The sequence below is a fragment of the Colius striatus genome, chromosome 1 (genome assembly GCF_028858725.1).
Source record: "Colius striatus isolate bColStr4 chromosome 1, bColStr4.1.hap1, whole genome shotgun sequence".
Taxonomy (NCBI): Eukaryota; Metazoa; Chordata; class Aves; order Coliiformes; family Coliidae; genus Colius; species Colius striatus.
Window position 1 is genome coordinate 58,817,926 of NC_084759.1, and position 14,016 is coordinate 58,831,941.

General features: G+C 37.0%; 1 protein-coding gene across 1 annotated transcript in view; it reads left to right on the forward strand.

Annotated features, from left to right (window-relative positions):
• Positions 1-12,456, forward strand: part of MYO16 (myosin XVI) — a 374,343-nt gene extending 361,887 nt beyond the window's left edge. Inside the window, exon 35 of the mRNA XM_061996543.1 lies at positions 11,576-12,456. Coding sequence (XP_061852527.1) covers positions 11,576-11,809 — 234 coding nt within the window. The 3' untranslated portion in view covers positions 11,810-12,456. The remainder of the gene's footprint in view (positions 1-11,575) is intronic.
• The last annotated feature ends 1,560 nt before the right edge of the window (positions 12,457-14,016 follow it).

Sequence of the window (14,016 nt, forward strand, 5' to 3'; positions counted from 1 at the left end):
CTTTGTGACCTACTCTAGGTGGTCCTGCTCTGGCAGGAGGATTGGACTAGATGATCTTTCGAGGTCCCTTCCAACCCTTAAGATTCTGTGATTCTGGGATTTGGCTAGTTTATCTTTAAAAAACTATTTTTTATCAGAGATACATAAATTCTTTTCACCAACACCAGCTGCAGGTGTACCAGTTTCTGTGTATTTTTTGCTTTCCTTGTAAACCAAAACATGCTAGTCAAGGAAATCTTTAAAATGTAAACTAGAAATCTACAGTAAAATGATACCACAAGAAACAATATCCTAATCTACCTTTACTTTGCTCTTAGTGACTAAGCCCACATACATCAGCTGCAAGGTCGGCATCTAACTCAGCTTCTACAGAGAACCTTTTGGTAGCTGTGCTGCATTTCTTGCTCCCTGAATAGCTCCTCTGATTGTTTGAGCTATAATCTTGCTTAGATGGAATTTTTTTTTATGACTAAGTCTCGTTTATATTCAGTCACCCTCCAGAAAGTGATCCCAAAGCATACTGGAAACTCCACAAATGTTGAAAATTCCTTAGCAGGATCCAAACCCCAATATCTCCTCTAAACTAAAAGAAGCTTTTTAAAATATTACTTATGGACTCTTTTTCTTTTATATGAAGCATTTTTCCATTCATTAGCCAGTCCAGTAGACTCTCTTCTCCAAACTGTATTTATTACTTCCTCTGTTCTTGTTAGCTCTTACGAGTACATATGTTTAAAAGTTAGACCATAAAGACTGTTGAAACATGGAAGTTGTTTGAAATGTCAACAAGAGCAGCAAGATGAGGTAGTCAACAAAAGCAAGACTGTATCTTTGGCACCTCACACAAAAGCAAAGCGGTCCTGTTGTGTTCTTTTTCAAAGATCCAGGTTTGGTTGGTTTTTTTTTGGGGGGGGGGGGGGGGCTAAAAATATTTTTAAGTTGTTATTAACGTTCACTACAAAGTGGGATGTGGTGTGAGAAAGATACAGTGGAATGAAGAAAAAAAGGCCAGCTAAAAGACTCCTTGTTTCTTATGTGGGCAGCAAGTAGCAACATGGTCTGCCTGTAACAGGATGAGATGGACAACCTGGAGATAATGAACAGATGGGAAGTGAGGGGCAGATTAAAGACTAGAGTGTGTGTGGGGTGGGAGTGGGGAGTAAAACAGTCACCAGATAAAGGATGATTCAGAGAAGTAAGGTTTGAGGAAAAATAAAACGACTGAGAGAGAAAGTAAATAACAGGAGATTTAGAAAGAGGGAAGAGACAGAGAGACCATGGAGTAAAAACATAGAAAGTCTAAGTGATGTTCCAGATATTATTTTAATCTTCATACATGTATCAATGTCATCTTTTATGTTCCATAAAATAATAACAATTTTAATAATTTACCTACATTTAGAGGATTGCTCTCTGTGCAGGTTAGTCCATGACCATAGTCTCTTGAAGATTAAGCCATCCAAGAGGAAACATAGAAAATTTCCCATTAAAAGATGCAAAGCTTCTTTGTGCAGTTTAGCTTTCTAATGGCTGAATGTTGCCTTATCTGGAATCAAATGTTGTCACATATGTTCAGCATCCTATGGAAATAGTCCCAGAACAAGACACAAAGAAACAGCTTACAATCCTAGTAGGCTAATATCAGACATACAATACACCCTGGCACAAGGTTTTTGTTACTCACTTCTAAAACATGTTTTATCTGTCACATGCTCAGAGAGGTAAGATAAAAAATGATAGTTATTTTTTCACATATTGTTATATTAAAAATTCTGCAGTCTTATCTCTTCTATTTTGTTTAAACCCCATAGTGCAGGTTTGCAGATTGCAGTAATATAGAAGCCAACATCTGACAATGAAAAATGGGAAGTGTCTTTTCATATTCTTGAAGAATGTATTTACTGTTTCATTATTGCTTAAGCCATAGCTCTTATTTCATGAAATCTCATTGCTTTCAGCAGTCTCTTCCCTCAGAAAAAGCTGCATATTCATTATAGTTTCAAGGGCTCTCTTTGTTCCTACTTGATTTAATATTTGTTGCCAATCACTTCTTTTGTTGACTGTTCAAAAGTTTAAAAAAATTAATAGTCAAGAATGCTATGTGTTGCTACCCCCCACCCATTGTCACAGTTCTAAACACTGGGCTCTAACATTCATAATTAACGTCTGTCGTGTTTGCCTATTAACTGGAAGTAATCTTTGATCATCTTTGAAGCAAAACGTGGCAATCAAACAAGTCTGGTATAAGAAAAAAATCAGTAACGCCTTTGTAAACACATAACATCCTGTAACATCCAAGACAGGACATAGAATGTTATATATTTGTCTTTGATCTGCATCAATGTATCTTCCTGAATTGTGTTTTGTTTATTGTTTTGACAGTAATGTCAAAGAATTCTTTTTGTAATGCCACATACAGACAAAAATCAGGTCATACAACAGTGTGGCATTATTTTTAGAAGATTTACAGTCCAAAACATGTGCCTAATAGATGAAATGGTATGAGATAACTCATAGTATAAATTCATCAGTAGTTAACAATATCTTGTGTTTCTGTATCAAGAACTTTTGGAGACCTGATGCCCCATTCCTCAGCAACAATGTCCTAGATCTGACTGCTGTGACTTCTTCTAGAAGGCAAAGTGCAGATTCCCCTCTTTGAACCATTAATGCCACAGTCAGCTCCCTACATGTTTGAGGCTCCTTTTCTATTTCCAGTGCTTCATCCTCTTAGCATTTTGATTATTCAGAAGAGATGAAAACTTTCTGTGCTGTCTCTAAGTTCAAGTGTTGGATTAAAGTGTGTAGTTTTTCTCCCTGAACTGCCACAATGGCCAATGGATCACCTTAAAAAAGCTTACTTCACCTTTGAGTACAATGGGAGTCTGATCCACTACCCCAGAGCACCTATGGAGAGTAACTTCACTCCTGACTTAGTCATAAGTGCTTGGTGTGAGAGAAAATACTTTGGTCCTTCTGCCCAACGTGCATTGCAATGTGCATATAGATTAGCAAATGTAGGCTGCCAACAGACCACAAATTAAGTGGTGTTTGCCTCTAACATTGTTTGACCGTAAGAGTAGTGATTTTATACAAGAAAGAATGATACACAACATTAGGAAATTGGAGTCAATGATTGTTTTTGTAATTACTTGAAAAGCATTGTGGCGAACATAGTCTGTTAACTGATTAAGTAAAATATCTCCATTAATACCACAAAGCAGTAGTGATCAATTAAGTAGCAATTTGATTTCATTTTTCAGACACTTTTTTTTTGTTAGATTATGTAAAAAGCAGTAATAGCATTGTTAGGTCAGCTGTTCTGAAGACCTCTACAATAAATGACCAGTTTTCAGAATTCATCTTGAGAAAGGCACAGTTGCTGTTCTGAACATCAGCTTTTTCTCAGCGTCAGAGGTGAATTAGGAGGATGCTCTGACAGTTTTAAAGAATACTGTGTATTCACTTTATCTGGAGAAAGAAGAATTACTTTTGAGAAAAAAAAGCAGCATATTTCACTATCCATTAATGTTTCAGACACTCTGGGAACGTGTCATTTTGTAGTTGATAGCAGAAATCTAGAGATGAAAGAAAATCAATCAAAACAAATAATAATAAGTAAGTAGTTGAAATCCACAAGGTCCAAATAAATAAATAAAATACATCCTTGTTTTGAACGTATAGTCCTGTCCAACTGCATTTGTAGCTCAGGTAATCAGAGTGCCTGATGTGTGCTGTCATATATTATTGAACGTTGCCTACCTTCTAATACTTTCTGCCAGATTACACATGACAGCCATACTCAGGATTTGAGAGCTGGTTTTATTTTGCAAGGATAGAAAATCTTTGCTTGATTGCTTGAAATACCTCAAAACTGTATAGCAGATGCTTTACCTAATTAATTGAAAATATTGCTGTCCCACGCACATAACTACTTCACTGTGGGAAAGGTATAAAAGTACGGAAGACCAAGACCTGTTTTTGCAAGTAAAATTTATTCCCCAAAAAAAACATTTTTCAAAAAATCTTTCTGACAAATACGAGAAGATGCTGCTGCCTAGGGAAACCAGAGAGCTATGGGGAGCCTCTTTTTCCAGTGTGATGTCTCAGTTTCCACAGATCTATGAGGAAGGACCTGCTGCAGAAAGAGTTAATTTTGTAAATAGCAACCCTTACTGGACTGTTCTTTCATACATTTTTCTGGCAAATCCTTTCAGAATGCCAGACCAAGGCAAACAGTGGAATCGATGTTTATAGGATGAAGCCTGAGAGTTTTCCAAATGCCATGTGATAGCAGACAGCTGGACTAGATAATCAAAGATGCCTTAGCCTGCGTGGTCTCTGACACCAGAATATCCTGCTTCCAGCATCACTTCATAACTGATATTTGGACAAAAATTAAATTTCTTCCTCAAAAAATGGTGAACCTGGAACACAAAAAGTTCCACTTAAACATAAGGAAAAATTGTTTTACTGTGAGGGTGAGGGAGCCCTGGCACAGGCTGCCCAGAGGGGTTGTGGAGTCTCCTTCCTTGGAGGTCTTCAAGACCCGCCTGGACATGTTCCTATGCGACCTGATCTAGGTGACCCTGCTTCTGCACGGGAGTTGGACTAGATGATCGCTAAAGGTCCCTTCCAACCCCTACCGTTCTATGAATCTATGAAATACAGATAGCTGAAAAATACTTGTCAGAAGGGAAAATATTTATTCTTTGCTCTTGTGATAATCCAGCTTTGTTCAGGATTGTAGTCCCTTTTTAGTTTTATTTAAAATACAAAGTTACTTTTGAGATTATCCCCCAATTTTTAAGTGTCAGCAAAGTTATAACTTCCTTTGGTATGTCATCTATGTAACACCTGTTCTGAAGGTAGTTTATTCTTTTGATGTAATAAGACTTTTAACCGAGAGGTAAAAGATACTTTCTTGTTCAGAACAAAGCAAATGTAATATATATATATCACTTATGAATCTCACATTTATCTCTATTTAAGCTTTCTCCAGAGCAATCCCAGATTTGCACCAGACGGAGCACCTGTCTGCCTTGTAATTTTCGCCTTTCTAATAAAGCCATTTGCCATCCATTTGGAGAGGGGTTTTTTTTGTTTTGGGTTTTCTTGAGGTTATAAGGTCGGTCTAACACAAAGAAAAATCATCTGCAGTTTAGAAGAACAATTAACTAAAATCTCTTTATTATTACATATCACATAGCATGTTATTATGTCCACTGGGTCTGAATTTACAAAAAAATGCATGTCCCAGCATTCACAAGACAATCACATGAATCAGCTTGGATCCCAGTGGTACATTTGTATTTGAAGATTTTTAATTGGAATTTAGAAGCATGTAAACTCATCTATCATAGCTGCTCTTTACTCCCTGCTGGGGTATTACATGGCCCATGCAAGTTTCCCAATCAAAGACAAATTTGCATATTGATTTGATTTACATTGAATGGTTGCCTAAGCTTCTTAATACACTCTCAGTTTACTGTGTGGTTTCCCCTTGTATCTTTAAATGAATACTGTATTGGTAAATAACGTGTAGGCTGACAGGTTTGGGGTTTTTTTTTAGTGATTCAAGAATTGGTGGAACAGCGCTCCTTTCCTACTTTATGCTTTTTTTTAGTAACATAGAAGAAAACAAATATATGTCTTTGAAGCTGAAGGAGCAGGATTTTTTCAGAGGTTGCAATGTGTCTATACCATAGTTTGGAAATGTGCCATGCGTGTTTAAAAGCAGTCAGTGTAAAGGCTCGTCAGATGCAAAAAAATAAAGAAAGGAAACAGATAAAGCCATTAAAAGGAATTAAAAACGTTTTTGTGAGATAAATGCATTCTTATCACAGGTTGAATCAAAATGTGTTGATATTGCTGATAATCAGATACAGTATGAATTATTTCCAGATTTACTGAAGTAAATTGTGCCTTTAATTCTGAAATGAGAGATGAGAGCATCCTGATCACTTCTATCTTCAAAACTGATGATCCACAAGAGACCCACTGGGGTTTGTAATCTGCTTTTTAGGTCTCTAATAAGGATAACTGTGAGTCACCTATTGGCTGAAATTCATTCTGCTTACATTTTTAGGCAGCTTACAAACTGGCAAAAATTTAAAACATGGGTTTTGTCAAGGTAGTTCCATTTCTAAGATAACTATGATAGTTTATCATCAAATGTTATTGCATAATTCACTTCAGATCCTGACTAAATTTTCGAAAAGTAAAATTGTTCTTCTTAACACAATCTCCCTATGGATTCTGTGATGGGACCTCAACTTTACTAACAGTTTAACACACTAATGGAAGGAAACTTAATAATTCTCTAATCATTAATTGTGAGCATTTACTGACAGCTATTTTAAAGCACGAACACTGACAAATCTATTAAAAAATAATTGGCAATATTTCTCTGAAAGTAAAAAGTAAAAGGAATACCTCATGCTAATGTCTCATGAGCACAGGTTTTTATGCTTGATAAGTCCTTAAACTGTGTTGTGGTTTAAAAATCTATTTTCCGTTGTGCTTACCTGTTTATATTCAGAAATTTCACTAAAATTTACAGAAGCAACTAAAAACAGAACTCTGCAGAGCTACTTTTTGTACAAAGAAAAGTATTTGCATGTTTTAACATACAGGGATGTAATTAAATACTTATTTTCATTTTCTGTTCAATAGTAGCAGAAGAATCAGTGCGATCTCAAACAATAATAAAATTGACTAGAGTACAATACGCACATACCCTACGTTTGGTCATGGAGAGAGCAAAATTATGTGAAATACTCAAAATAATCTACTGATGCAAATTTATATATCTCTGTTTGGCAGACAGTTTAATGAGTCCTGTAGCCGTAGCTTGATGTTTAAGACAGTTGCATTTGACACACAAATAGATAATATATGCTTTTTGTTACATTTGAATGTTACAGTGTCCTCTGTAAAGTTATAGACTTTCATCTTTTAATGCAAAATTAATTTCCTGAGGTTCTAGAGACAAAGCTCTAAATAACTCAAATTAAATTTAATTTCAAATGGACCTATTAATCTTTTTGCCTGCCATACCTTTTGTCACAAATGATTTTAAAATGTGAAACCTTCAACTTTCCATAATTAAAAACTCACTGGATTTTTTAACTAGCCTAAGAAATCAGATTATAATTAAAATAATTTATTGACTTGCCTTATAGCAACTCATCTTGATTCTAAGATGAAGTCAAAATCCAGTGTATTTACTTTAGGCTGTAAAGTCAAAGTTAGGCAGAATAGAAGCCTAAAACCAGAAAGCAGTTCAGGGTCTCATTCTACAACAATTGTGCAATTCTTAAATGTGTGTAACTCAGTCGGCAAAACAGTGCTCTATGATTTTCATGGTTGCCAACATACAACCAAACTGTTCTGTCTCCACTGTCTCTTGTGCTCTGAAACCACAAGGAACTTGCTCTGAAGGATTTCCTTTAGCATACTTATCTCTCATGAACAGCAAAAGTACAAGAGCCAAAGTCCTTTGTTTCACTCAGAGTCCACTTCTTGTAATCACAGAATCTTCTCAGTACATGTGGGAACTCAGTCTCTTCCTTAACCTGTGAGAAGTCAAATCCACATCCTCTGATTTCCCAGGATGCTCTAACCACCAGGTGAAAGTCTTCCATGCATGCGTTGATGAAACCAAGTCATAGGTTCTCTGTCACCAAAGAAAATCACTAGTGCCAGGAGAAGAGCTTCTGCAGTCTGATAGATTGAGCTGGGAGGTGGGAGCAACAAATCTTGAGATCTCTTCTCTGGACTTGTCATTACAAGTTTATTTTGTTCATTTTGCCATATTTCAAAGTAGAAAATAGGGATCTTGTTTAAATGCTTCAGTCCATTGCAGCTTCAATGATTATAACAGATCCACATTCTCTTCCCTTGTACATCACTGTCTGTGACACTTCAGTCTTTCTTTTTTGCTCGGTGAGGGCTCTGAATACTGAACATAGGGATGGCGTTTCCACCAGATGACAGAGCTGTTAAATGCTAGCTAGTCAAATACTGTATGTTTTTGAGGGTTTAGCCTGAACGTTATGTTGTCCACGTCTGATTGACTATTGACTTTGAGTAGCAAAATCCTGGCCTACAGTTGTTACCATTTCTACCCCTTAATAGTTGAAGTTGTTTGTTCGGTGTTCAGGATATAGAATAATAATAAAGAAATATATTTTGCTGGATTACATTGTGCTTCATGTAAAATTATTCAGCAAGTCTTTTATATAGTGAATACATATAATCAATTTTTAGTTTGTCACAGGTCTAGTCATGAATGCAAAAGATAAAAAATATCATGTTATTCAAATATGTCTAACTAAATTAACTGATTCATTTAAAGCTTTGCCATTTCTTATGCATTTTCCCGCAATTCAATTACACTGAGTTTCCATTGCATGTCCTTCACCTGGGTTGCAATATAAACTTTTTCCATCTTACCTACCAGATCAATCTTGTAATGAGTTAAATTTGAGATATTTTTCCATCCTTGTTTAAAAATACGATAGAAAATGCACACTTATTTGTGAGCTGGACCAACATTTGTCCACTATACACTGGAAAATGAGCTCTATTGTGAAACTGCTGACCCAACATTTATTTACAGCTTGCATAAGCAGGGCAGTGCCTGTAAGCTATAAATAGGATTCATTTGTCAATTGCCTTGCCCAGGCAAAATGTACCCGCTTTTCATCCTGCACCTGTGTGCCTTCTTGTTTCTTAGAATAGCAGCAGTGCTATCCCTGTTCAAATACCTTATCCATCTTTCAAAAGTGAAAATTACTCTGTACTACGAGATTCATGCTCTCAAACTTTTGTCACCTGAGCACATCCAATAATACAGAGTTTCAATATATCTTTCCATTTAAGTGTACTTACCTAGATGTTCAGGCACATGTCTCTGAAACTCATTCATATGAAACTACTGCAATGAGAGTCTAACACAGCTTGCTCTTTGTGTGTTCCAGCACCTCTCTGAGAAGCATGCCTAACACAGCTTCATGACATGCCTAGAATGTAGGTTGTCTATGCAAATACAATGTCTAAATTGGAAGACCAGATTCCCATCTACCTGTTTTCTAAACTGGGTTATGCCTGTAATTTAAACCCACAAAAATATGCAGAAATTTGCCACAGTAAGCTGCAGTGCCTCCCAAGCTATACATCTGTTCTATAAGATAAAGCTACCTGACCTGTCTTTCATGATGAACTATTTCCATTTACAAACTTTTCATTTATCTTCTAATCTTTCCTAGTAGTGGATGTGACAGCACTACCTTAAAAGTTAGACTTAATGATCTTAAAGGTCGTTTCCAACCTAAGCTGTTTTGTGATTCTATGTTTCTTCCACACTGAAAAAGAAAACCTTTTTTTAAAGAAAATGTAATATGTTTTGGTACACTAGAAATCCCTGATATCCCTCTAATATTTGTGGAACATTTTCTTTTCCTTTGAGTCGCTGAGATGCCGTGTTGCATTTTGTGTAAAGATAAAAGAGGTTTTTGACTTCATAGTGGTATGCAACTGTGATGGTACCAAAACATGCTTTAATGAAATCTTTCAATGAATTTCTTTTTTTCTTAGAAATGCTGAATTTACAACTGTACTCAAAAGTAGAAAAGGTCTGATTTAGACATTATATAGGTTAATAAATTTCTCTCTGAAGCATCAACCAATCAGAAGTTATTCAGATTCCCCTTTGATCTTCAGGCAAGTCCATGTAATGTCTCATTCCTTTTCTAACAGCAAGTGTGAAAGATCTGACTTTCACAAGACAAATTGGAAGCAGCAGTGTAAAGCCTGCATAAGTGTCTACACCCAGGTAACTGCTATTCCATGAAGGAACAGCAGGAGCCACAGGCAATAGCTAAGTCCTTTATGCTGGGAATCTCTTTGCCCATCAATGGCAAAATTTCTCTTCATGTCATTCATTCCTCCTTGCAACTGGAACTGACCACATGCATAGCGTCTCATGAGCATTTAAGGGCACTGCACGTCAATTCATCGTGGTAACTACTGTGCGGTCATCTCTCATTACAACAAGGAGGATAAATGCAATATTGATAAGAACAGCCAAACTTCTCACGTGAGGTGAAGTATGGACATTTTAGTCATGTCATAGGTGCCTCTATACGTGCTACTCTAGGATCTTTAAGAAGAAAGGTAGCAAGGTAGGGGCCATGGACCATTAGCTGTGATGGTGGATTTGGTTCATGTTCTCTAGATAAGCCCCTTCCACTATAAAATACTCTCAAGTAAATAGTTCTCCGTACCTACTCTAGGTGCTGGTGCTTCATGGACTTGTGCTGCCATGAGGGCTTCAAACTGGCTTGAACAAAATAAATAATCATTGGAACAGAAAAGTTAAATGGGATGGAACAGTTTCTTCTTGGTAATTATGAATCTAGTACAGAACTGTTTGTCTGCTTTAGAATGAAATTATAAATAGTTTCAGGCCAAGAGAAACTACATTTTAAGTTGTTAATGTGTTCTCTGGAGGAAGACAAGGGCCAACCCCTGTTTCTAAGGTTAGTGGTAACCTGAGACAAGTAACATTATGAATTCTGAATAGGAAAATAGGTTCTAGGTTCTTGATTGTGGCTCTTTGGGTATTTACATTTAAGGTCAGATCCTTACTACTCCCATGTAACGGTGTTTTGTGAGTATATGACAACAGTTTCAAGATCAAGTTGTTAGGAACTTGGATCACTAATCACTGCAGGCAGTCTGTTTTGTTTCAGAGGACTCTGTTCATGTACCCTTTGCTGATATGGGAGAGTTTTTTCAATTTGTTTCATTTTTGGTAGCTACTTCACACAATCTCATTTCTGTGACTTTTGGACATGAGACTGAAATAAGGCAATTCTAAATCATGAATTTTCTTTGTTTTCAGTGTGAAAAATGATAAATGGGGAGTGGGGGTGGTGAGTTAAGCACAAAGTTTTAAATCGCTTTGGAGGACAAGGTAGCTTCAAGTTATTAACAGGGTTGTTTGATCTGTTTTCTTTCAGCTGTAGTACAAATGAAAGACACTTTCCCTCAGAAAAAGGGTAGAAATTGAGTGCTTACCCACATGCACCTATTAATTTGTTTAACTGTAAATATTAGAATTGAAGCACTCATAGCCACTCACCATCTAACATGGCTAAGCCATGGCACATTGTAGCAATCTCAGGACTTTTGTTCATCATCCTACTAGAATGGGTTTATAAGCTTACAATGCTTCACAGTGCCCTTTGCAAATAATGCACGGAGAGCAGAAGACAGTTCCTTCCTCACACAGGACTTGACAGTATACAACACCTTGCATGAGTTCAAGGGAAGGTTATTTTGCTAAAAGTCGTTATTGTTTATACATCATTATACATGTTGCTGAGCTCCTTACAAAGGAGGTAAGAAAACAAGATCTGAATCTGCCCTGCCCACAGGTTTACCTCCATGAGAGAAGAGACAGACGATCCTATGCGAAGTATCATTCACCATGGACGTTGCAGTTTTACACTGCCTGGCAAATTAACTTTATCCACCTTTTTAATTATTGTTTCCTTCTCACTACCAGGTTATTCACCAACTTAGACTTTCAGAGAATGAGAGTGTGGCTCTGCAAGAGCTTCTGGATTGGAGGAGAAAGCTGTGTGAAGAGAGAGAAGACTGGCAGCAAATCTTGCACAACACTGAGCAAAGAATCACAGCCCCACCTCCACCCCCTTGTAAAAAGCCAACTCTGCTCAAGAAGGTGGAAGATACCTCCTGCAACAGACTATCTTCCGGCATATGGGATACCACCATATGATTCAGATGTGTGTGTTTGCAGACTGCTAGGAATTCAACCATGTAATGACTTAAATCTGCACAATCAGCAAGTTTTCTTCCCTTTCACAAAGCGTGCAGAGATTTTTTTATAAGCACTCGTTGAAGACCACAGAATGGAGGAGCTATTTAGATCTGTCATGTGTGCGTGTACGTGTGTGTGTTTGTTCTTTTCGTATATATACACATATACATATATGTGTGCAGATGTGAGTGTATATATGTATGTGTATGTGTATATATCTGCAGAGACAAACTGCACTATAAGTCCTTAGTTTAAAAGTATAAGGCGGTCACTTAAAGTTTTCCCATGGACAATGAAGAAACTACATTAAGCAAATGGTGATGGGGAGAAGTGACTGACAGGCATTTTAGAGAGATCTGGAAAGTCTGTGTGCACACTGTACAGCTGTTTTATACAGGACAAAAATGCGATGTTTCTTGTTCCCTAATGAATGGTTTTATTATATTACATGTATACATATATATATATTTCTTTGTAGATGTCTGTGTTCTATTGACGTTGCAAACCTGAAGATTATTTACGTTTATTACTGGTGTTTTATAACTTTATGCAATTGGTGCTGTCGTTCTTTCTTCAGAATACAGGTAATAAATTCGGTACTCACATTTTCTTTCATAGTTTATCTTTAAAAACATACCAAACAGTTTCAATAATGTGTTTTTTTTCAGAACTGGCAATGTCCTTTCCAAAACCCAATCCTGAAGTTCTTGCAAAGTTCCTATATGCAGGTGTGATTTGATGCTGTTCACAGTAATGGATTTGAGAGCATGGCTCCTTTTTGGTGGACCTGTGTTTCTGAATGTGTGAAATGAGAATTCTGCAGTTACATCTCAAATCTTATTTCATTCTGGATAATGTAGACTAATGAGGCACTCAGATTATCAGCATGGTTTGAAATTCATATCTGATGATTCGTAAGGTCAGGTGTCAGTGGAGAGATACATAATGGTAATGAGGTATGAAAATAGGGCTGTGATTTACTGTTACAAGCCAGAAGGCTTTATGAAGATGGGTATGTCAAAGGATTATGTTTTTATAGTGGTACAGTGATTAATTTATACCTCAGATTCCATGTAATGCACTGTTTTCTGAAATGGGAGCATTCCAGTTGGTGAGCATCAGTTCTGAGCAGTAACGTTAATTTATGAAAAACATACTGCTGGAAACTTACTAGCTACTGCTCGGCAGTCTTTTGAAATACTGCTTTGCCATTATAAGGTGCAATTTATATATATACACAAGTATTTTGTCAGAGGCCACTTATTTTTAAGTTCTTGGAGTAAGTAGTGCCAGTGTGAAACACTTTTCTTGGCTGTTTGCCCCATTCCTATTGGGATCCAGCAAAAAGTGCTTTCAATTTTGCAAGTGGATGTAAAACTAACATTTTCAAATGTAAGCAAGGTTTAAAAAAGTAAGCTTGTCCTTGGGTGGAAATTGTTGGGAAAGGGAAAAAAAATGCTTAGAGATGTAGGTTTTTCCACCATGCCTGACAGAAGCTTCCAGCAGGAAGCAATCACGTGCTTGCTTGTTTTTGGTTTTTTTTACAGAGAAGCAAAAAAACCTCAAATTGTTCCCATGAGAATCATCAATCTGTAGCCAGAATTAAGCACCTTCTCTTACTGGAGATGAAAGTAGACATTTTGAGTGGACTCGGAAGGGGAGACACCAAGTTAGCTCAGAATTTTACCTTGTTACCCCTCTTAGCTTCACAGAAGTTCTCTCTGAAAGATTACTCATTTCCATTCTATGGAGGAGCAGGGATTCTAGATTGAATCTTGCTTTCAGCTGATGTTAATGGCTGTAGATCATGACTTCATCCAGGAGAGACAGCTAACCAGTTTTGATACAGAAAACAATTTTCACATGCTAAACAATTTTGTGAGGATGAGACTTTGCCTGTAAGAATTGAGGTTTCTGTCATTTTTGCTCAGGTAAGTAGGGACACACAGAGATCCCTGTGTGACAGCAAAATGAAATAGCTGCAGAACTGGATGAGAGAGAGCTAATTAACCTAACCTTGCGATTACATCACTTCCAGGATACAAGTTGCTATCCCTACATGGCACCGGCATCTTTATACATAGCCATTACAACATCTAGCCAGCTAGCTTAGCAATCCTGAACACCTCTCTGCACTGAGACATGCAGACATGCCCTCAGGCTTA